The sequence below is a fragment of the Sinocyclocheilus anshuiensis genome, unplaced genomic scaffold, assembly GCF_001515605.1.
Source record: "Sinocyclocheilus anshuiensis isolate Anshui unplaced genomic scaffold, SAMN03320099.WGS_v1.1 scaffold1139, whole genome shotgun sequence".
Lineage (NCBI taxonomy): Eukaryota > Metazoa > Chordata > Actinopteri > Cypriniformes > Cyprinidae > Sinocyclocheilus > Sinocyclocheilus anshuiensis.
In genome coordinates this window covers 198,001-219,371 of record NW_015547684.1, presented here as the reverse complement: position 1 = coordinate 219,371, position 21,371 = coordinate 198,001, and the positions used below count along the sequence as shown (strand labels likewise).

The 21,371-nt window shown below is 37.6% G+C and overlaps 1 protein-coding gene across 1 annotated transcript in view; it reads left to right on the top strand.

Moving 5' to 3' along the window:
- The window catches only part of LOC107703183 (laminin subunit beta-1-like), a 37,898-nt gene that overhangs the window by 11,701 nt on the left and 4,826 nt on the right, over window positions 1-21,371 (top strand). The window contains exons 12-24 of the mRNA XM_016505742.1: window positions 1,386-1,465; window positions 2,712-2,847; window positions 2,916-3,074; window positions 3,219-3,346; window positions 5,598-5,718; window positions 5,811-6,018; window positions 11,207-11,350; window positions 11,430-11,661; window positions 11,747-11,910; window positions 12,645-12,869; window positions 18,681-19,050; window positions 19,139-19,323; window positions 19,808-20,049. Of these exons, the coding sequence (XP_016361228.1) occupies window positions 1,386-1,465; window positions 2,712-2,847; window positions 2,916-3,074; window positions 3,219-3,346; window positions 5,598-5,718; window positions 5,811-6,018; window positions 11,207-11,350; window positions 11,430-11,661; window positions 11,747-11,910; window positions 12,645-12,869; window positions 18,681-19,050; window positions 19,139-19,323; window positions 19,808-20,049 (2,394 nt within the window). The remainder of the gene's footprint in view (window positions 1-1,385; window positions 1,466-2,711; window positions 2,848-2,915; window positions 3,075-3,218; window positions 3,347-5,597; window positions 5,719-5,810; window positions 6,019-11,206; window positions 11,351-11,429; window positions 11,662-11,746; window positions 11,911-12,644; window positions 12,870-18,680; window positions 19,051-19,138; window positions 19,324-19,807; window positions 20,050-21,371) is intronic.

Below are 21,371 nucleotides of genomic sequence, written 5' to 3'. Positions count from 1 at the left end.
GGGTTAAATGCAGAGCACAAATTCCGAGTATGGGTCACCATACTTGGCCACACGTCACTTCACTTCACGAAGCCCCTGCAGCCAACTTCGACTGGACAAACCTTTGTTTTCCAGCCACGTTGCTTTGCATCAACTGCCAGCTCAGAATACTTAAGGCTCTTGCATTCATAGGCCTCCTCCACCGCATCCTCCCAGGACACAGTGAGTTCTATTATGTACACAGTACGTAGTGAAGAGGACCAAAACACAAGGTGTGGTCTAAGGTTGGTAACTGCAATTTCAGCCGGGAAGCAGAGCCTATGATTTAAGTCAACAGAGAGCTTTTAATCACAAGTTCCTGGTCAGTGTTTGGGGTCTTCACCTTGACCCCACTTGCCCCTTCTCCCACAAACTCCTTTCCCTACAGAGCGCCTAACAGAAGAGGTAGGGAGTTGATGGATGTCCGCCTGTTCTCCAGAAACGCCACAAGACACTTCAGCACCTGGTTGTGCCTCCAGGTATACCAGCCTTGCATCAGGCTTACCTTACAGCCAACCAAGATGTGTTTCAGGTTCGCTGAGGATGAGCAAAGGGGGCATGTAGGATCTTCTCCGAACCATTGGTTAAGGTTCACTGGTGAAGGCAGGACATCATAAGTGGCTCATAAAAGCTGATTTGGAATGCTTCCATGCCCCACAGCTCCTTCCAAGAGAGTTTAGGCCTCTCCACTCCTTCCCATCTCATCCACTGCCCTTGCTTTACCTGTGAGATTGCTTTTGCACATCTCGTTGCTTGCTCTTGCTGGCGCACCTCCTCAACCACCAATTTTCTATGCTGAAGTGGGGTTGCCTTGTGCCAGAGTGGTCTACTCTATCCAAGTCCAAAACCTCCTCTCCCTTGTTGTACATGCCTCAGAGCTGACTTAGCCTGTTGTACTGCTGACCCTGGAGTCCACGCCCTTCCAGTTTTAAGGGTCGGAGCTACTTGAGCAACACATGGGTCTTGGGATTCCAGCAGCATTGCGTCATTTCCAGCCTTACTTTTGAGCACTTGTGCTCCTCTACCAGGCTGAACACTGGAAGCTCCTGGACACCTTTTCCATACAGCCCTATGCTTATACATCTAGGTTTAAATTTGTTTGATGATCTGAAACATTAAAGTGTGACAAACATGCAAAAAAATAAGAAATCAGGAAGGGGGCCAATACTTTTTCACACCACTGTATATGTGTGTATTCTTTTACATTTTAACAATTATATTTATTTATTTTTCCAGATTTCTTGCATTCGGTTATTCCAAAATGTGATAATTTGCCTTTAAGAACTACTGCTTACATTTTGCTTCTTGTGAGGTCTGTCGTAAACACTGTGGTGTTTAAATGGTCTTTTAACTAGTCTCTCTCATAGCCTCAGCACTGGGGTCTCAGTAACGACATGGATGGCTGCAGACCATGTGACTGTGATCATGGTGGTGCAATCAACAACAAGTGAGTAATACTACTGAAGTAATACTACTAATACTGGCTGAAGTTCCTGAATCTCTCATTCAAATACATTTTATCACTATTATTATTACTACTATTTTTAGTATTTTATAATAATTTACTATTATTATTAGTTCAGGTTTTAGTAATTTTTCTATATGCTTTTGTCATTTTTATTAGTTTTTCTTTTTTTGTAATTAATATTTTTGTATAGCTTTAATTTATTTTTATTTCGGTTTAAGTTTTAATAATTTTAGCACTTCAATTTTAACTCATTTATTTCAATTAGGTGCCAAGGCAACATTTAAATTTTTCTGTTTTATTTAAGTTTTTCATCTTATATTCGTAGTAAAAACTTCCTATGCCATAATACTTCAAATGCATTAGCATGTTTACTGACATATTGCTTAAGACTTACTAATATAAAATTATTAGTGCTGTCAAGCGATTAATCGCATCCAAAATAAAAGTTTTTGTTTATATAATATCTGTGTGTATACTGTGTATATTTATTATGTATATATAAATACAAACATGCAGTATAAATATAAGAAAAATATGTTATGTTTATATATTAAATATATTTATATATAATATAAAATATAAGTAAATGAATATATAAATGTATAAACGTAAATATTTTCGAAATATATACTGTATGTGTGTGTATTTATATATACATAATAAATATACACAGTACACATACACAGTAAACAAAAACTTTCATTTTGGATGCGATTAATCGTGATTAATCGTTATTAATTGTTTGACAGCACTAAAAATTATATTTAAACTTTATTTGGTAAATAAAGTTGACTTTACCCTGAGGAAATTAACTTATGCCGCTTTCTGAGGAGAGCTGTGCTATTACTTTCCTTTGTGATCAAACTTAGATTTTCGACAACAAAATGGATTAAAAAACATACATTTTCTTCAGAATTTGTAAAAATCTACTTGCTACTCCTACTGCCCTCTTTTCTTAGTAAGTTGAATCAGTGTGTTGAGAAACTACTGGCAGGAAGCCTGAAATAACAGTGAAAATAGTCTGTATCATCCAATAAGAAAACTGTATTTACCTGAGTTACAAAGGCAGGCTTTAACTGCAGTCCAACAAACAGATGGGTGCCATTTCTCACAGGTTTTGAGTCTTGACTGTTTGTGTCAGCATGAAATATGTCCTCCAGAGCTATTTTCCTCCAGATCTTTAGGAAGAACCATCTAACTTTCCTGATGTTATTTCTTTTCCCAGTTGCTCTGCAGAAACGGGTCAGTGTCAGTGTCGCGAGCACATGTTTGGCAGACGCTGCGACCAGGTGGAATCTGGTTTTTACTTCATCGCTCTGGACCACTACACTTATGAAGCTGAGGACGCCAAGTTTGGACCTGTAAGTGTCCTCATTATTGCCATCTGTCGGAGTCTTTGAGTATTTGAATGATGTATCTCTATCGGTAGGGTGTGACGGTTGTCCCGAGACCCCAGCCTCAGGACAGATCCCCTACTTGGACTGGCATTGGCTTTGTGAACGTTCCTGAAGGTGCCTATCTTGAGTTCAGCATCGACAACATCCCCTACTCTATGGAGTATGACATTATCATCCGATATGAGCCTCAGGTGACTTCCTCTACAGTATAATACTAGCATTGACATTTGACTAGAACAGCTTAGTAATGAGTAAAGACATGTTTGATCAGCCTTGAGTTAAAGGGTAAGCAGATACATTATTACATCATCTGCTTGCTCTTTCATGGTGTGTAGCTGCCAGAGCAGTGGGAGGAAGTGTTGATGACTGTCATCAGGCCTCGCGTCATTACCGCCGACAGCCGCTGTGCAAACACAATGCCTGACGATGACAACCAGGTGGTGTCTCTGCATCCCGGATCCAGGTATGAGATCAGAAAGATGGACCACCTGATGCACATTACCTTTCATCCAATAATAACTAGGCAGTATTTTAAGTCATCATGCTGTAGATGTAGTCCTTATGCAAAGACTAAAATAAACTAAAACGATTAAAAACAATTGAAATGAAGCTGAAATAAAATAAAACGTAAGTATTAGATGAAAAACTAAACAAACATTTGAAATGTTGATTAGGCTACTAACTGAACTAAGTTGAAGCGCTAAGATTTCTAACTAAATAAATGAAAACTAAAACTTAACTTAAATAAAAACTGAAATAAAAATCAATTATCCCCAAAACAAATAAATACCGGTAAGTAAAAACAATAAAAGTACATAACTGAATTACTAAAAATGTAACTCAAATCAAAAATGTATAAAAACTACAATAGTATATAAATAATGCTTTTTTATCACTATTTTTTACAGTCTATAGGGTTCAGGATTTGACCAACCCAAGTCATTATTTATATACTACTGTAGTATTTTTTTTATATTTAGAATTATCTTTTACTTTTATATATTCAGTTTTCATTTCAATTTTAGTGTAGGTTTTGCTAATTTTGTTGTTTTGTCGTTTTTATTCGTTTTTATTTCAGTTTTATTTCAATTCAGTTTTAGTAATCCAGCTTAAACATATTTATTTCAGTTAGTTTCCAAAGCAACATTTCTAGTTTATATTTCAAGTTTTTCATTAAATATTTATATAATATTTAAATACAAATAAAGTCATACAAAATGACAAAAGTACATAACAAACTTACTAAAAATTGATCTCGCATTAAAAAGCTAATTCAAAATATTAATAAAAGCTACAATAGTATATAAATAATACTAAAACAACACTAGATGTGTCACGGGTGCACTGCTGAGCGGACTGAGGAGCAAGGAACGGAGAGAGACGAGGAGTACATTAATCCAAATGGGTTTAATTAACACAAAGGAACACTCACGCTATACATGACATGAACATAGACATACAATCCCGGACGCTGGAGCACACACAGGGAACACTATTTATACACATGACAGGATGAGGAGAGGACGAGACACACCTGGGATCAATAGACATAAAATGGGGAACACCTGGAATCAAATAAACCTAATCAGGACAGGAACAGGAAACTAACCAAATATGGGCGTAGGAAGGCACATGAGGAAAACAACCACAAAACACGGAACAGAGTCTGACATAACGCCCCCTCCGGAAGGCGTGTCCTCACGCCATATAACATCCAATGGGGAGGGGGGGTTGGGCACTCTGGAGGTCCCTCAGGACAGACACAGGACAGTGGGCACTGCTGAGTGGACTGAGGAGCAAGGAACGCAGAGAGACGAGGAGTACATTAATCCAAATGGGTTTAATTAACACAAAGGAACACTCACGCTATACATGACATGAACATAGACAAACAGTACCGGACGCTGGAGCACACACAGGGAACACTATTTATACACATGACAGGATGAGGAGAGGACGAGACACACCTGGGATCAATAGACATAAAATGGGGAACACCTGGAATCAAATAAACCTAATCAGGACAGGAACAGGAAACTAACCAAATATGGGCGTAGGAAGGCACATGAGGAAAACAACCACAAAACACAGAACAGAGTCTGACAAGATGGTAGTGAACAACATTTTGCTCATTTTGACCAAATTCTAAGGAAGAGAACGTAATCCCAGAATGTACTGCAATAAATCCAGAGAGGTGTTCATTATAGATATATTTATTGCATTCAAAGCTTAAAAGTAACCATAAACAGTAATTCAATCTAATAAAAACCCAAGATTTTTGTGCCTATTGCATTTTATTCTTATTAGAGTATCAAGCTCTTAGCTTAGCAACATGCTAACGTAAAACCCCATTGAAGTCAATTGCAAGGTGAGTCTATTTGTATGAGTTCCTGTCAATGCATAGCATTCAAAATCAGTTATTTTGATGTGTCACTTCAGTTAGGATGCTGCCTAGTTAGGTTTTTAGTCAGATGCACTCACATCAGCAAAATTTAGGTGAAAATTTGCAGCCAAGAAAAAGACCCTTTTCACCCTCATGCAAAATATTAGAATGCGCCAAATTCTATTGAAAGGACTTGATTCTGACCACAAAAATGTGCTGAACTGCAGAAAATGTGACTGCACCTTTAGACGGCTGTTCACTAGGTTTCATTAAGCTGATGTCTTTGAGTGTTAAATCTGAGAAAATTAATTCTCTTGGTTTTGCCCATCAGGTATGTGGTGCTGTCTAGGCCTGTGTGTTTTGAAGAGGGCTTGAACTACACCGTGCGCTTGAGTCTGTCTCGCTACTCGGCTCTCAGCGATGTGCAGTCACCATACACGCTCATCGACTCGGTAGGCTCCCTCTTTTACCTTGTCAGATAGACAATATCAGTTGCACTGGAATCTTCAAATGCTGAATGACCGATTTCTATTCTTGCTCTCAGATCGTCGTCATGCCACACTGCAAAAACCTGGATATTTTCTCTGGCTCTGGGTCAGAGGGTGGAGACATGGTGACCAACAGTGCCTGGGAAACCTTCCAGCGCTACCGCTGTTTGGAGAACAGCCAAGCAGTGGTGAAAACCCCCATGACTGATATCTGCAGGAATTACATCTTCAGTGTGTCGGCTTTTCTGCACCAGGGAGTTAAAGGTACATCCATAACTTCATAATAAATTACCCACCTTAAATTGAACTAATAATATTTGTGATGATATGTGTTAAATGCTGTTCTTAGTCTTTCCTTCCTATGACGGGGAAGCCCAGACAAATACTACATGATTGTATGTTGAATTAAATTTCAGAAACAGTTTATTGTGCAATCAAAATACACATATCAATCAGGCAAAAAAAAAACAAAAAAATAAACGTTATGCATAATGTGGGACTTTTAATTATAAACAAGCCTGAAATACACCAGGACTCTTATTTTGAAATGCACATACTTTACAATTACCGACTGCTCATTCAAAAAATTGCAGATAAAATATTCATTCATTCCATGTTGGCAAAATGAGTCAGAATGCACATGGGCTACTTTTGAGTTACAGGCAAAAAAAAGTGGTCGAATTTTAAGATTTCACAAAAATTTGTTCATTAAAGGGATAGTTCACCCAAAAATGAAATTATAATGGAAGTGAATGGGAATCACGGCTTTGATAGTCAAAAAAACATACACAAACAAAACCAAATTAAACCCTGCGGCTCGTGACGATACATTGATGTGTAAAGACACGAAATGATTGGTCTGTGCAAGAAACTGAACAGTATTTATATCGTTTTTTACCTCTGATTTACTGTAATGTCCGAACTGTCCTGAGCGCATTCGCGTCTTCTTCTTCATCCGGCGCGTGACGTGTCTTCTTCTTCTTCTTCTTCTTGCTTTACGGCAGATCGTAGACTTATAAGTGCATTACCGCCACCTATCTCTCAAATGGACTATTGACACTCCTGATTGAGATTGTAGATAGTGTCAATGGTCCATTTGAGAGATAGGTGGCGGTAATGCACTTATAAGTCTGCGATCTGCCATAAAGCAAGAAGAAGACGCGTCACGCTCCGGCTGAAGAAGAAGATGCGAACGCGTTCAGGATGCGCTCAGGACAGTTTGGACATTGCATTAAAAAATTAGATGTGTAACATTATATTAGATCCGTGCATTACACTATGTCTTAATAATATAGGCCATCTGTCTCATTAATGTTAATCTAACAACAACAAAAATAGAGGGAATCACTCGCTGTTATTGATTGAACTGCTTTTGTAGTTTTAATAATCCATTTATTTGTAATGAACACACTAAATTGATTTTTACATTTGATTATTTGATTTTTCTTACTCAAATTATTTTGTTGAGATGTAAAATGAAAAAAGTAATACACTATACACTTGTTTCTTTCTTATATTTGTTCTTTTTTGCATCTGTTCTTGTTTATAACAACACAGATAAAATAAAAAAAATAGCTATATTATCAGTGTCTACTTACGTCACGATTAGTACCAGTTGTGCTGGTTAGATCCTGCTCCGGAGTAGGAGCTAATTTGGTTCTCGAAAAAGGCAGTCCGGTACTAAAATCGCTCCCAGTTCCGGCTGTGCGAAAACGCGAAAAAGTGGTAGTTCCACAATTAGTTCTGGTACTATGAAAAGGTTCCTGCGGTGCGAAAGGCCCTATTGTATTAATCGGTCAAAATTCTATACGGTCGGTTAACGGTTAACCGGTTAATATGAGCATCCCTACTTACAACCATCTACAACATATTACTGTATAAACACCATAAAGTAAACATTGTCAAAATGCACCAACAGTAGATTTTAAGAAATCTTTTGGCATAAATGCACATCAATTTTTAGTTGCAAATGCAAGTGTAATGCCCACACTATACTTTTAAGAATTATTAGTTATTTTTTAAATTCTAGTTATAATATCACAAATGGCATTCTAACTTGATCTTTATGATCTTACCACTTTGTTTAAAGTGCACACACATACAGATTCTCAGCCTGTCATCATCGCATGACTTTGGCTCCATTCTCTAACCACATAAGAATCCCCTTTTCCCTTTATGATAGACGTGCCAGTCTTCATTCTGTCATCGTTCATTCAGCTTTCATTTTCCTCTGTCTGATGTCTCTCATCAGAGATGCTTTCCTGCCTCGTGTCAGAGCTTGTAACAAGGCCTCAGGCATAATTATACTGCTTTACATGCTTCCTGTCTGAGACTTTACAATTTCATCAACTGTCAGGACAAGAAGAAAAGCAAAAGACATGGCTAGAGGCGTAAATCAGAACGCAAGCTTTGCTGACTATAAATATCAGTGTGAAAATGACGACTTTCACATGAAGAAATCAAACACAGCATAACACACTACTACTGAAAAGACATCTTCAAGTCATACTTTAAGAAACTGTAACATGTCAAGCTTTATATGATACAGAATGTAAAAATACAGTCAAACTCCCTTCTGGGAAAAGTAAGCCACATTTCAAGGCTACACTTTAATAAGTAGCAAACAACATTGAAGCTATGTGAGGAGGCAGTCTTTTAAAATATGTAACTTTTAAATATCTAACAATTATATCTGATGATACAATTTTAACAGAGCAGTATAATGGCACAAAATTAACAATAGTATTTTAATCAAGTGTCTTAAGTATGGTGACACTATTAAACTTATTCTAACTAATAAAACTAGAAACACTCTAATTAAAGTAAGTTAAAATCAAAGTGATGAACAGATGCATTTGGCTTTAAAAAGACTAGTTTCATGATCCTTCTTCATCTTGGTAATCACAGGTATTAGAGTATTAAAACGGATGTTTTAATTGTCCTTGATTTTATTTTTAGTGGGAAAAAAATGGTGTTACAGTTGGTGAGATCAATTTATTCAGTCTGTTTAACTGTCCATTTCAATAAATCATTTGTGTCATTATTTAAAAGTGTGGAATTCTTCATATTTACATTTTTTTAGTAAATAAATATTATAAATAAATGTTTTTGTTATGCATTGATATTGTGCTGTAGAAATGAAAATAATTGAATATTCATCCATCAGTTCATTTAGTGAAAAACTAAATTTATTTGTATTTATTTTTAAATAAAAAAAATAAAAAAAATATTTGTATTTTTATTTATTAAAAATTATTTTTTACTTAAAACATTTAATCTGCAAAAATGGTTGTTTGGTCAAAAATTGTTTCTCTGATTTGTAAAAAATTAAGCTGTTTCAAAGCATAAAAGATCATAAAGCATTAAATATTTTCAATTTTACCTATACAATCTGACATTTTAGGAAAGGATATTTGTACCTCAATTTGCTCGGCTGTAAAGCTCCATGCACAATATGATGTGGCATAAAAGCCAGCGACCTGCTACATTTTGGAAAGCATAGCTAGTAACTAAAGTAACACTATTTTGAAAAGGTTTGTGGTGTTGCTACTTTAGTTTCTCCTCAGCACTGCTTTAGCGATCCACTAGGACTGATATGACTTGCCAAGTCACTAAGCAAGCATTTTTACGCAGGTGGTTTGAACTCAGAGCCACTGAGGTGTCGAGTTGAACTCCGGTGAATTACCTCAGTGTGATTTATAAGCTGTGCACATCCACCAGAGAGGCTTTTTTGGGTTTGAGCCCATGCTAAACTGTATGCAAGCTCTAACCTGTTAATACTGATATTACAATTTTGTTAGCCAATAGGTATTTTTACAGCCATTAACTAATATAATGGATGATATACATGAATGTATAAGAGATCAACCGATATTGTTTTTATAACCGATAAAACTTTAGTTTTTAACTACAGTTTGATATGAGGTTTTAGGTGTTGTTTATTTGGTTAAAAGAGTGTACTGGAATAGTTATACATTGTCAGGAAAGTAACAAACAAAACGGTAAATAAGATTACAGTAGTTCATTTTGAGTGGCATGTTGTCAGAATTATTATTTATATGTTTGTCGGCCTAGATTATGAAATACCTGCTGATCAACACTCTCATTGTCATCCCGATTTTTTTTGAAACATGATTATTGTGTAATAATGTTATTTTGCATGAAGAATTTATTTGCGCTTACAAAAAACTTGACACTCAAACTGCATTGTTTGTGGAGATAGCAAATTAATTTCCACAGAGTATTTAGATGACTATTAATAGTGCAATAAATAGTAAACGTTAATATAATAGCCGATATAGGGGTGGACGATATGACCAAAATCTTATATCATGAACTCGCACACAAAAAAACCCTTCACGGCATTGTCATTCTCTGTGCTTTAAATATTTTAATAGTCCGATCTGTGACTCAAAAAAACACAATATAATACGCTGAACCACTATATAATGCTATTATAATACTATACAATAGCCTAATATATATATATATATATATATATATATATATATATATATATATATATATATCCCCCCAAACGTAACCGGTTCGTGGTGTAAAAAAGTTTGGAGACCCCTGGTATAAAGCAATCAAATGTATAAAACACTACATATTCTTCACTGTATAAATTATATATTTTTTCTATTAAAGTTGCAAAAGTGATTTAGTCAAGAGCAGTGAGAGATTTTCTCTTTTGTTGTTTGATTAATATGAATGACAGACATCATGAATATTAGACTGCTGTCACTTTAAGAGCTGCCCGGATCCAACATACTGTTACACATGTGTTTTCTTTCTCAGCTGCTTGCTTTCACTTAAGACCTAAATTACTGTGTTTACAAGGATACTTGCAAAGACGGGCATTTTGACATGTATTTATTCGTTCAGGGCCTATAAAGCGGCAAAAATAACTCAGTTCGATACTCCCCGCGTTCAATACACATGCACGAGCCTCTCAGACAGCGCTCAGAAACAGTCTCTCAGATAGATCAAGCATACAGCAAAATGAGTTCTCTTTCGCTGCTGATTGCGTTTCAATGGCATAAAATCACTTGCAATGTTTAAAAACGAGTACAAACGATACGTTTTCATGACCACGGAAACTTGGTTAATCGTGTCTACTGGTATATCGCCCACCCTAAGCCGATATTACACAACCGATATTCAGATAAGGAAAAATCCTTAAATCTTGTAAAAAATATTGGTTGATCTCTAGAATGTAGAGAAAAGAGGGATAGCTGTGTGAAAAACAATTGAATTTGGTAAAAAAAAAAAAAAAAGCCCAACCAGATCAATCCTGACAGTAAAAAAAAAACACTAATATTGGTCACGTTTATTTAGGGTGAATTTAGGTAAATTGTAGCACTTTTGCCATTGAAATGACTGAGAAAAAATGCCCCAGTTACCTTGAATTAACCCTATATTTCTTTTTTTTCTCTTCTGTTTCTCTCAGCCTGTCAGTGTGACCCGCAGGGGTCTCTCAGCACGGTTTGTGACCCGAGTGGTGGCCAGTGCCAGTGTCGGCGCAACGTGGTTGGCAGGAACTGCGACAAATGCGCCCCAGCGACCTTCCTTTTTGGGCCGCAAGGCTGCAGGCGTAAGTGCAACTTGTCAATAGCATAGACTGCACCATGTATTTCCTTCACAAGCATAATTGTGGTCTGTTGTTGGTTTAGCATGTGATTGCAGTCCTGAGGGGTCTGTCCACTCCTTCTGCCACGAGGCCAGCGGTCAGTGCGAGTGTATTCCCGGAGCGTATGGGCGGCAGTGCGACCGCTGTCTGCCGGGATACTGGGGATTCCCTAACTGTCGCCCCTGCACTTGCAATGGCCACGCTGAGCAGTGCGACCTGCTCACGGGACAGTGTCTGTCCTGCAGGGACCACACCACTGGACACCACTGCGAGAGGTTAGTCACTGTGTTCTTTCTTCAACATTATAGGTTGATGTTTACATGAAAGTATAGCCTTTCATTTATGAAATCTCTTCTGCAGGTGTTTGAATGGCTACTATGGTGACCCCGTCCTGGGCTCTGGAGACCACTGCCGCCCCTGCATGTGTCCGGACGGTCCCGGCAGCGGAAGACAGTTCTCCGGCGCGTGTTATAAGAGCCTCGACTCCAACCAGGTGTTCTGCGTCTGCAACCAGGGATATAAAGGTAACCAGCAGACATCATATTTGATTTATAAGAGCATCTGTCAGGAACACCGTAAATTTCCTGTATCATGACACACGCTAGAACTTGTCATATAGTTTACTGTACCATTCAAAAGATTGGAAATTTTTATGATTTATGTTTTTGAAAGAAGTCTCTTCTGCTCACCAGGGCTACATTTATTTGATAAAAAATACAGTAAAAACAGTAATATTGTGAAATATTATTAAAATTTTAAAGAACTGTTTTCTATTTTAATATATTTTAAATGTAATTTATTCCTGATGTGATCAAAGCTGAATTTTCAGCATCATTACTCCAGTCTTCAGTGTCACACGATTCTTCAGAAATCATTCTAATATGCTGATTTGATGCTCAAGAAACATTTCTGATTATTATTATCAATGTTGAAAACAGTTGTGCTGCTTCATATTTCTGTGTAAACTGATAAATTGTTTAGGGCCATTTATTTTGATGAATAAAAGCACAGTATTTATTTAAAATAGAAATCTTTTTTAACAAAATAAATAAATGTCTTTACTGTCACTTTTGATAAATTTAATGTATTTTGTATCAAATAAATGAAGCCTTGGTGAGTATAAGAGACTTGTTTCAAAAAACCTTTAGTGAACGATAGTGTATGTGGAAGAATATGGTGATATTTTGTCTTGTAATATGTAATTTCGTAGCAGTGAGAGCTGTAATTTAACACACCTCTTGTCTGGTGTCACCCATAGGTGCCAGGTGTGAAGAATGCGCCCCTGGTTATTACGGAAACCCACATGAGGTGGGCGGAGAATGCCGGTCCTGTCAGTGCAACAACAACATCGACATGACGGACCCGGAGTCCTGTGACGCCCGATTGGGCGCTTGTCTCAAATGCCTGTACCACACCGAGGGCGAGAGCTGCAACCGCTGCAAGCTCGGTTATCACGGCAATGCACTGACCCAGAGCTGCAGAAGTAAGTTCTTGAAGAAATGTTTAATTGTTTCAATACTGTGTTTACAAAAATATCTTGACGACTATTAGTTATTTTTTAATAAAGCATAAAAATAAGTGTTTTTGCAAAATTTGTGTGTGTGTATATATATATATATATATATATATATATATAAAATGATTTTTATATAATAGTATTATTATATAACAGCTTATGTAGTCTTGGTTATGACAGTAGTCCGAAAACTATTATTTTATTATTATTATTTATTATTTATGATTTTAATTTCATTTTAAAAGGTAAATCTTGAATTTAAATGATCACTGCTGAACATTGAATAAACCCAGATAATGCAACTAAGCTCATCTTGCTGCCATTGCAAACACTGCAGATTTGTGCTGCCATTACCCCAAACCATAAAATCTGTAGGCAACCCAGTTTTGTAGGAATGTCTAGCAGAATGGAGAAGTCCTCGGCCCACTCTCTGATTCGCCCCAGATGTGCACGACCATGACGAGCTCGTGGGGGGATCTGTCCAAGCCTCGCAATATCCTCTCTACTCCCACAATGCACCTTTGTATTCGTGGGCTTCCCCTTATGGGGCCATTAGTGTCTGCCGCAGTGCTTCTCCTCAGAAAAGAGGCTTTGTCCTCTCTCTGACTGTATTTGCGGCTGTGCAGACCATAACTTTGGAAGTCTATTTGAACTCGATGAAGAATTTTCTGGTGCTTCTGAGATCTTGAACACAAGGGAAGTGCAGATTCTGATGGTATTCTGAGCATCGACTATCTACAGATCTCCTTCAAGCTCATTGTGACGCATTGTTTTGTTAGACCTTCACCACAATCTCAGCCCAATTAACAGCTCATTATCAAGGGTGATGCATGTAAAATATGACCCAGCATCAGCATTACCATCACTTTACAAGTTGGTGAAAGAGATTTCCAGTAAGTAACATTTCAGTCTGTTCACACAAAGTGATATAAACAACTTTTATGGTACATTATTGAAATGACATGGAGGTAATCAAATGCAGAATTTTTTTTTGCACAAACTATTCCTTTAATAAGCCATTTGGTCTTAAGCAGAGCAGGTTTTGGACTCTCTTTGAGCCGATAAAGTGGTGTGCTGACAGAGATCTGTTCCACCCCCACACCCCTCTGTTTGTTTGGAGAGTCCTGATGGAGCAGGAAGCCCCCCGTGTTCCTCTAAGATCTAGTTACCCCTCTATAACCCTCCTGTTGACTCGCCCTCAGTATGCTCTTCCCTCTTCCAGCACAGCACTGAGCATTTGTTCAGCTTGAGCTGTGCTTTATGTGGTTTCCTGTTAAATACTAGTTCGATAACCTTGTGAACTCCCAAGCTTTATGTTTTGTTTAACCACAACTGATTTCCTCAGAGATTTTATAGGTTGTACTTTAACTTTTTGTATAATTAGTACAACTTTTGTGTGCCTAGAGGCGTCGTCTGATCTGAATTCTGATCAATTATGGTGCTACATTTACATTGGTTAATTTAGCAGACAGTTTTATCCAAAGGGACTTACAATTGAGGAATCTTGAATTTATATAATTTATATCTTGAAGCCTAAAAGTTAATTAAAAGTTCATGCTCTATTAGCCAAACAGTAAAACAAATTTGGTAAAATGTTCCTTAAACTCTAAAAGCCCTTGTGAAAGGAATGATAGCCAGACATAGTTGTGTTCAAAAAGTGACGTTTCCTCCCATGCATTTTTGCAATAACCTTATCTGCATGGTGATGAAAAACAGATGGAAAGGATACATATATTCAGGGGTGCACATAAGTTTTTCAGTCTGGATCTCATGAGAGCACCTAGAGATTTGATTTGGTGCTGACACTGCACATAGTGTGACCTGTTAAATATAACTATAAAAAATAAAAGAATTAATAATAGTAAAAATAATGTAATTGTGCTTTATTTAATTAGGTTATTTTAAAAAATCAAAATAAACAAAATAATAAATAAAGTGTGATAATATTATATTATTTAAAAAAAAAAAGAGTATTCAATAAAAATAGAATTATTTTATAGTGCACTTAAAAATACAATGCTAATATTTACATTTTCATTTTTTTCTTTTAGACTCTTTTCTTTGTTATATGAATTCTTAAACCTAAAACCAGAAAGCTTTTATTTTGGCGAGTTGCCGGCAAGTAAGTATATGCACTGCCGGTTGTAGCGCTGCCGACTGAAGCGCGTAAGTGAACGAAATGTTACAGTTTCACGTTTTGCGCCAAAACCAGCAATGCGAAGCTTAGATTTACGCTTTCTGTTTGAATGGAAATCTTATACAGTATTACAGTTAGTCAATCAAAAACAGTGCTTGTGCATTAACAGCCGTCAACCATGTCGGTGCGCAAATCAGCAGTTTGAACTTATTTACCTCGTGCATTTTTTATTTTAGTCGTGCATGCACACCTGTGCACCACTTACGTGCACCCCTGCATATTTTCCTGTATCAGACAGCCATGTAAAACATATATTTGTAAATGAAAACCTACTTTAGAAAGTTAGATTCGAAGTTACTGCAGATTTTTAGTTGGTTTGAGACTAAATTTATTTATAGAAATTGGATGTTGGGCATGCCGCGGCAGCTGCCCTCATGGCTGGTTACTGTTTACACAGATCTGGCAAATATATCACCAACCCAGAAGTTGGTGCATTTTTTAAGGCATAATTTCCAAGAGCTTGTTAACACCGTCATGAATGTTTAACAGCAGTAAAATGGACTTTGTTATTACAGAAGTACCTCTCGAGTGGTTTAGTCTGGGAGACTGTGGTTTTCCTTCTCAGCTGGCGTGTGATATGTTTTACATCCCCATGCCCTTAGCCATATACGTCTATGTAAACGATTGCTGAGTACACAAACACACTGCATTGCATTTAATCTTGTTTATTTTAGGCCTGCTTTTCAAAGGTTCATGCAATTCTCAAGGCGGCTTTTAAACAATAAAATGCAGATGTGTTCCTCGGGCAGTAAAAGCCTATCCTAGAATTGTTGTGTCAGTCGCTACTAAATACTTCCCATCACCAACACAAAAGCTCCTGCGCCTGTTACCGTCTCCAGGGGTCACATTCACGGCATTGTCCCGACAAGAAACACCCCCGGTGCCGCCTGAGGCCCCCTGGATAATAGCAGGGATTAACCTCCGAGATAATTCCCTATCTCTAGTACCTTGTATGCGTTAGTGGCCTTAGGTGAAGGAGTCTTTTCCTGTGGAATGTGTGTTTAATCACGTCACACTGGAATGTGTTTTAAGTAAACGAACCGTTCCAGACAGGCTCCCCTTTCACGTATTGTATGTGTCACATATATTGTCCTGAATTCTCCTCGGGGGTCAAAAAAGTGCTGGTCTCTGGTTACCTGTTTACCTTTAAAAACATGCGCTCTGTTAAAAATCCTAGTGAGCTACCAACCTACCTAGGCAGCATCATTTTCCTGCCCTCTAATGCCAAATTTACAATACAAAGTTGGCACAGAAGCACTTCTGATCTGGCATTCATGTGTCTTTACACAGACTGCATAATGCTGCTCAGAGGTGGCATGAATGCATTTACACTGCAAATTTGATACGAGGGGATGTGGTGGGTCAGAGCAGGCATAAAATCTGGCTTTTATACAGCATTATGTCTTTACAGAGAAATTTAAGCAGGGATAGAGCAGCCTTAACATGCAAGCTGTGTAAAGATGTCTTAAGATAGTTTGTTTTGGCCAAATTTTTAAGCATTGTTCAATGAAGAAGACTCCATGATGTGAGTTTTGTCTGATTTTGTATTTACGAATTGAATGAATGCCACCACAAAGTCGTAATTATGAATGGGAAACCTTGCGAATGCAAAGTTTGTTTTGAGCCCAGAGTTAATTTAAACGCACCTGACGTCATAATTTCCAACTCATAAATGCTAACTTTTCAGTAGGGCTTGAACGCACCATCAGAATGATTTGTGCCATGATTTGTGCTGATATTTCACTCAGTGCTGAAAAGTATTGATAAAAGTTAGATCAATCTAATTAAAATGAACTATTTCACACAATATTTGTGAGTTCTATGAATTTTTATGCTTATTAGAGTAGTACATTGTTAGCGTAGCAGCATGCTAATGCAAAACTCTATTGGAATCAACTGCATGTTGTATGAGGAGCACTATTGTTGTGGTTAACAGAATTGCTGCCTGTGTAGAGCATTCAAAATCAGTCACTTAAGCTACACATTTAAATAGGATGAAGGTATCTTTGTTGCAGTAGGCTGCTTGCTGTTAACTAGGTTTTGGAATAGTGCTAAACATGTTAAAAATTGAATATGAGAAATAGATTCTTTGACTGGTGAAAATGGCCTTGATGAAGGTTAACAAGGCCGTTACAACTAGAATTTTCTGTGGATGAGTATGTTTGTTTAAGGGCCTCATGTTAAGTCATTCCTGGCATGGTGTTTGCTAAGTGTCTCGTCTGTCATTGTGGGGCAGTTATTGCCTTTTGTTCACCAAACACTCGCAGTGCAGTGCAGCACTAAAGTGCGCAAACAATCTTTTCCTTCGTCCTTCCACTCCCACCACCTCCCCGACTCCATCGCTCACTCTTTCAGCTCCAGCCTAATAAGGTCACAGTAACTCAAAGTTTGCACTTGTTGACAGAAAATGCCACAGTCAATGAACGGTTGTCTTAAACATCTCGGTTCATTTCTTTTAGCCCTTCAAATGTTATTTTTCTAAAATCGGTGTCTTTCTGTAGAAATGTGGCCAAGCAATCTACCCAACAAATTATAGTAAATATAATAACTGAATCACCATTTTGCCAATGCTTTTATGCAAAACACGGCACAAAATTATTGAATTCTAAGTTAAAAACGTTGTAATTTCAATGTTTTATTTTTTTACTTCTATTATAAATGCAAAAAATTCTACAAATTTATAAATTCATTGTTAATGATTTATTATTATTATTATTATTATTATTAATTCTTATAAATGAAAAAAATACTATTTACCCAATAATTTTGTGTATTTTATGCTTTTAGTAGACCTTTGTTAACTCAACAACGTTTAACTTTAAGTTATTTTAGTGTTATTTCTACATTATTACATATTTTATCAATATTTTTGATGTGCTTTTCTTTTATTTTTTGTCAGTTAATTTTAATTTAATTCAGTTTAATTTTAGTAATTTGGTTATGTGATTTTAGTTTTTTTCTTTGTTTTTTTTAATATTAACATTTATTTTTACGTTTTAGCTTCAGTGCTATTTTATTTTTCATTTATTTCCGGTCAGTAATTTTAATGATTCAAATGAAACTTATTTCAGTTAGTTGCCAAGTTTAAAGGATTAGTTCAGTCAAAAATGAAAATTAAGCTGTGTTTTACTCACCCTCAAGGCATCCTAGGTGTATATGACTTTCTTCTTTCAGACAAATCCAGTCGGAGTTATATTAAAATTTGTCTTTGATCTTTCAAGCTCTATCGTTGTACTCAGCGGGTGTTGCATTCCTTCGGTTCAAAAGACGTGAAATAAAAAGCACCCTTCCACACAAAAAAGTGTCTCACACGGCTCCGGGAGGGACAAATTTTAATATAACTCCGACTGGATTCGTCTGAAAGAAGAAAGTCATATACACCTAGGATGCCTTGAGGGTGAGTAAAACGCAGCTTAATTTTCATTTTTGACTGAACTAACCCTTTAAGGGTTTTTTAAAATATCTTGATTTCAGCTTCATTTTGGTTAACAGAAATATTCTTAATAGTTTTAGTTAATGATAAGCCTGCGTTAAACTTCAGGTCCCTGTACTTAAACCTCAGTATTCCTCTATATTTTCAGCATGTGATTGTGACCCAAGAGGCATCGCGGAGCAGCAGTGCAACAAGGTCACAGGTCACTGCGTTTGCGTGGAAGGTGTTTCCGGGCCTCGATGTGACACATGCGCTCGAGGCTACACGGGCGAGTTCCCACACTGCGAGCGCTGCCACCAGTGCTTCGCCGAATGGGATGTAATTGTGGGCGACCTCACCAACCAGACCCACAGACTGGTCCAGAAAGTCAATACCATCAAAGCCACCGGCATTACGGGACCCTACCAGGCCACCATCAATAATGTCGAAAGCAGCGCCAACTCGATCCGCAACATCCTGGCCCAGAATCCAGCCACTCAGCCTCTAACGGAGATCCAAGGACTTCTCGAACAAGCAACGTAAGTTAAAGCCTTTCTCAGGATGTGGAAGCAAGTGTAGATCCTTCTCATCAGGTCTCATGAGAATAATCTGTTTCTGTCTCTGAAGTGCCTTGATGGCTGAAATGAACACCAACCTTAACCTGACAGAGGAGACCTTGTCCGAGATCTCATCCGACAACAACAGCACGGACACCAAACTGAAGTCCCTCAAAGAAGCAGCTCAGAAACTGGAACAGACGGTGAAGGACCTTCAGAAGCAGGTGGAGTTTGTGAAGAATTCAGACATTCGAGGTGAGTAACATCACTCTAGATCAGGGCTGTCTAAACTCGGTCCTGGAGGGCCGGTGTCCTGCCTCGGACCGGATCTCCTATAATCGGATCCTCCTCTGTGGAAAAACACAATATACAAGCACAACAAAGCAACTTGCACTGGTTCCAAATTGGAATTTCAAAAAGACTAGCACAGAATTCATTCTATATTCTATATTCTAGTCCTATAGCAGGGGTCACCAAACTTGGTCCTGGAGGGCCGGTGTCCTGCAGAGTTAAGCTCCGCCTCCAACCCTAATCAAACACACCAGAACTAGCTAATCAATGTCTTACTAGGCATACTAGGAACTTCAAGGCAGGTGTGTTGAGGCAAGTTGGAGGTAAACTCTGCAGGACACCGGCCCTCCAGGACCGAGTTTGGACAGCCCTGCTCTAGATCTTGTAAAGCCCTTTTCATCAACAGTCCCAGACAATGCATCAATGCAACATTTTTTTCGATCCACAGGGGCCAGAGCCAGCGTGACTCGATACTATGAGCAGTCCCAGATGGCAGAGATCCGTGCGAATGCCTCCACCATTGACCCAGACAACCTGGTCAATCAGTCTGCCACCCTGCGGACAGAAACGGAGGACTTGATGAACCAGACCAAAGAAGAGTTCATTCAACGGCAGAATGAGTTTGCGAAGAAACTGGACAACCTCGCTGGACAGCTGGAGACTCTGGACCTGACTGATCTTAGCGAGAAGGTAAAGCAGTCAACAGATTGATGAATATGGTCAAGAGCTTATCTAATCACTGACATACAGTAGTTTTAATTAGCAAAGTTTAGTTTTCAGAAACAAATCAATGTCACTTTCATGTTATATTTTTGTAAAAAATCATTGGAGATCCTCAGGCTTTTGTTTCTTTTTTGTTTTTTGTTGTCACATAATATTCTAAATGTTCTATTACATATCGCAAATTGTTTGGCTCATTGAAGATAGGTGTACCGTTGCTGATTGGACTTATGTTTTTGCTTGGCGGATGATAAAACAAGTGAAAACCTAAGTAATATCAAGATACCAGAATGTCATAGAATTAGGGCAGGGCAATTTCTCACAAAAAATAAAATCTTATTTTTTCAGAACGTTTGACCAATTCTTGATTTTTTTACGATTTTTAACTAGTCAATTTAAAAATTTAACTACAACATGATTCAAGTAACCTTTTCTTTATTAACCCTCTAGTTAAAGACAAATATATTCCAAGTGTCACCATGATGCAAAAATGAAATATCAGACATACAGTAGTAGTTACAGGTTTTTTATTCGATTGATTTGATTTCCATTGCAGCGTCTCATGCATGAAACAGCAGTCTAAAAATGTGGTGCTCAAGTTAAAAGAAGTTCACTCCCATCTTCTTGCATGTTTTTCTTATTCCACTGCCCATGTCGCATCTTTGTCAACACAAAAGCACATTCTGTGTGAATGGCACCTAGCGATACGAGCGCGTCACTCGTGAGCGTTAATTATTAGGCCGACATTCGGTTGGAACTACCTAGAACCATAAATATAAATGCATAGATGCCTCATTAGTGGCTGTTTCTGTGGAAAAGTAAAGGTCGGTCCGTGAACACTCGAGAGCAAGTTGATTGTGCGTCTGCAACTGTAGTTATATGTATATATGAAAACACGAGTAATTGGCTTCCAAAGTTGGATTACATTTTTCCGAAAAGTGTCCAAACATTTTCAGAATTTTCCAAAAGTTCCAAGATGGCAGATGAATGTGGATTCTACCTATACATATCTATGCCTAGAACTCCCTATAGATATGTAAAGGTAGATGCCCTATTAGCGGCTGTTTCTGTTGGCTGCTGTACATAAGCTATCACCATATTGAAATGGCCAAAGCAGTTCTGTGAACACTCGAGAGCATGTTGACTGTACGTTTGCAACCAGAGTTATCCGCATGCAGAGCTGGGTAGTAACTGATTACATGTAATCTGGATTACGTAATCAGATTCCAAAGATTAAGTACTTGTAATTAGATTATATTGTATTTTAAAATACTCTATTCTGTCATCTGAAC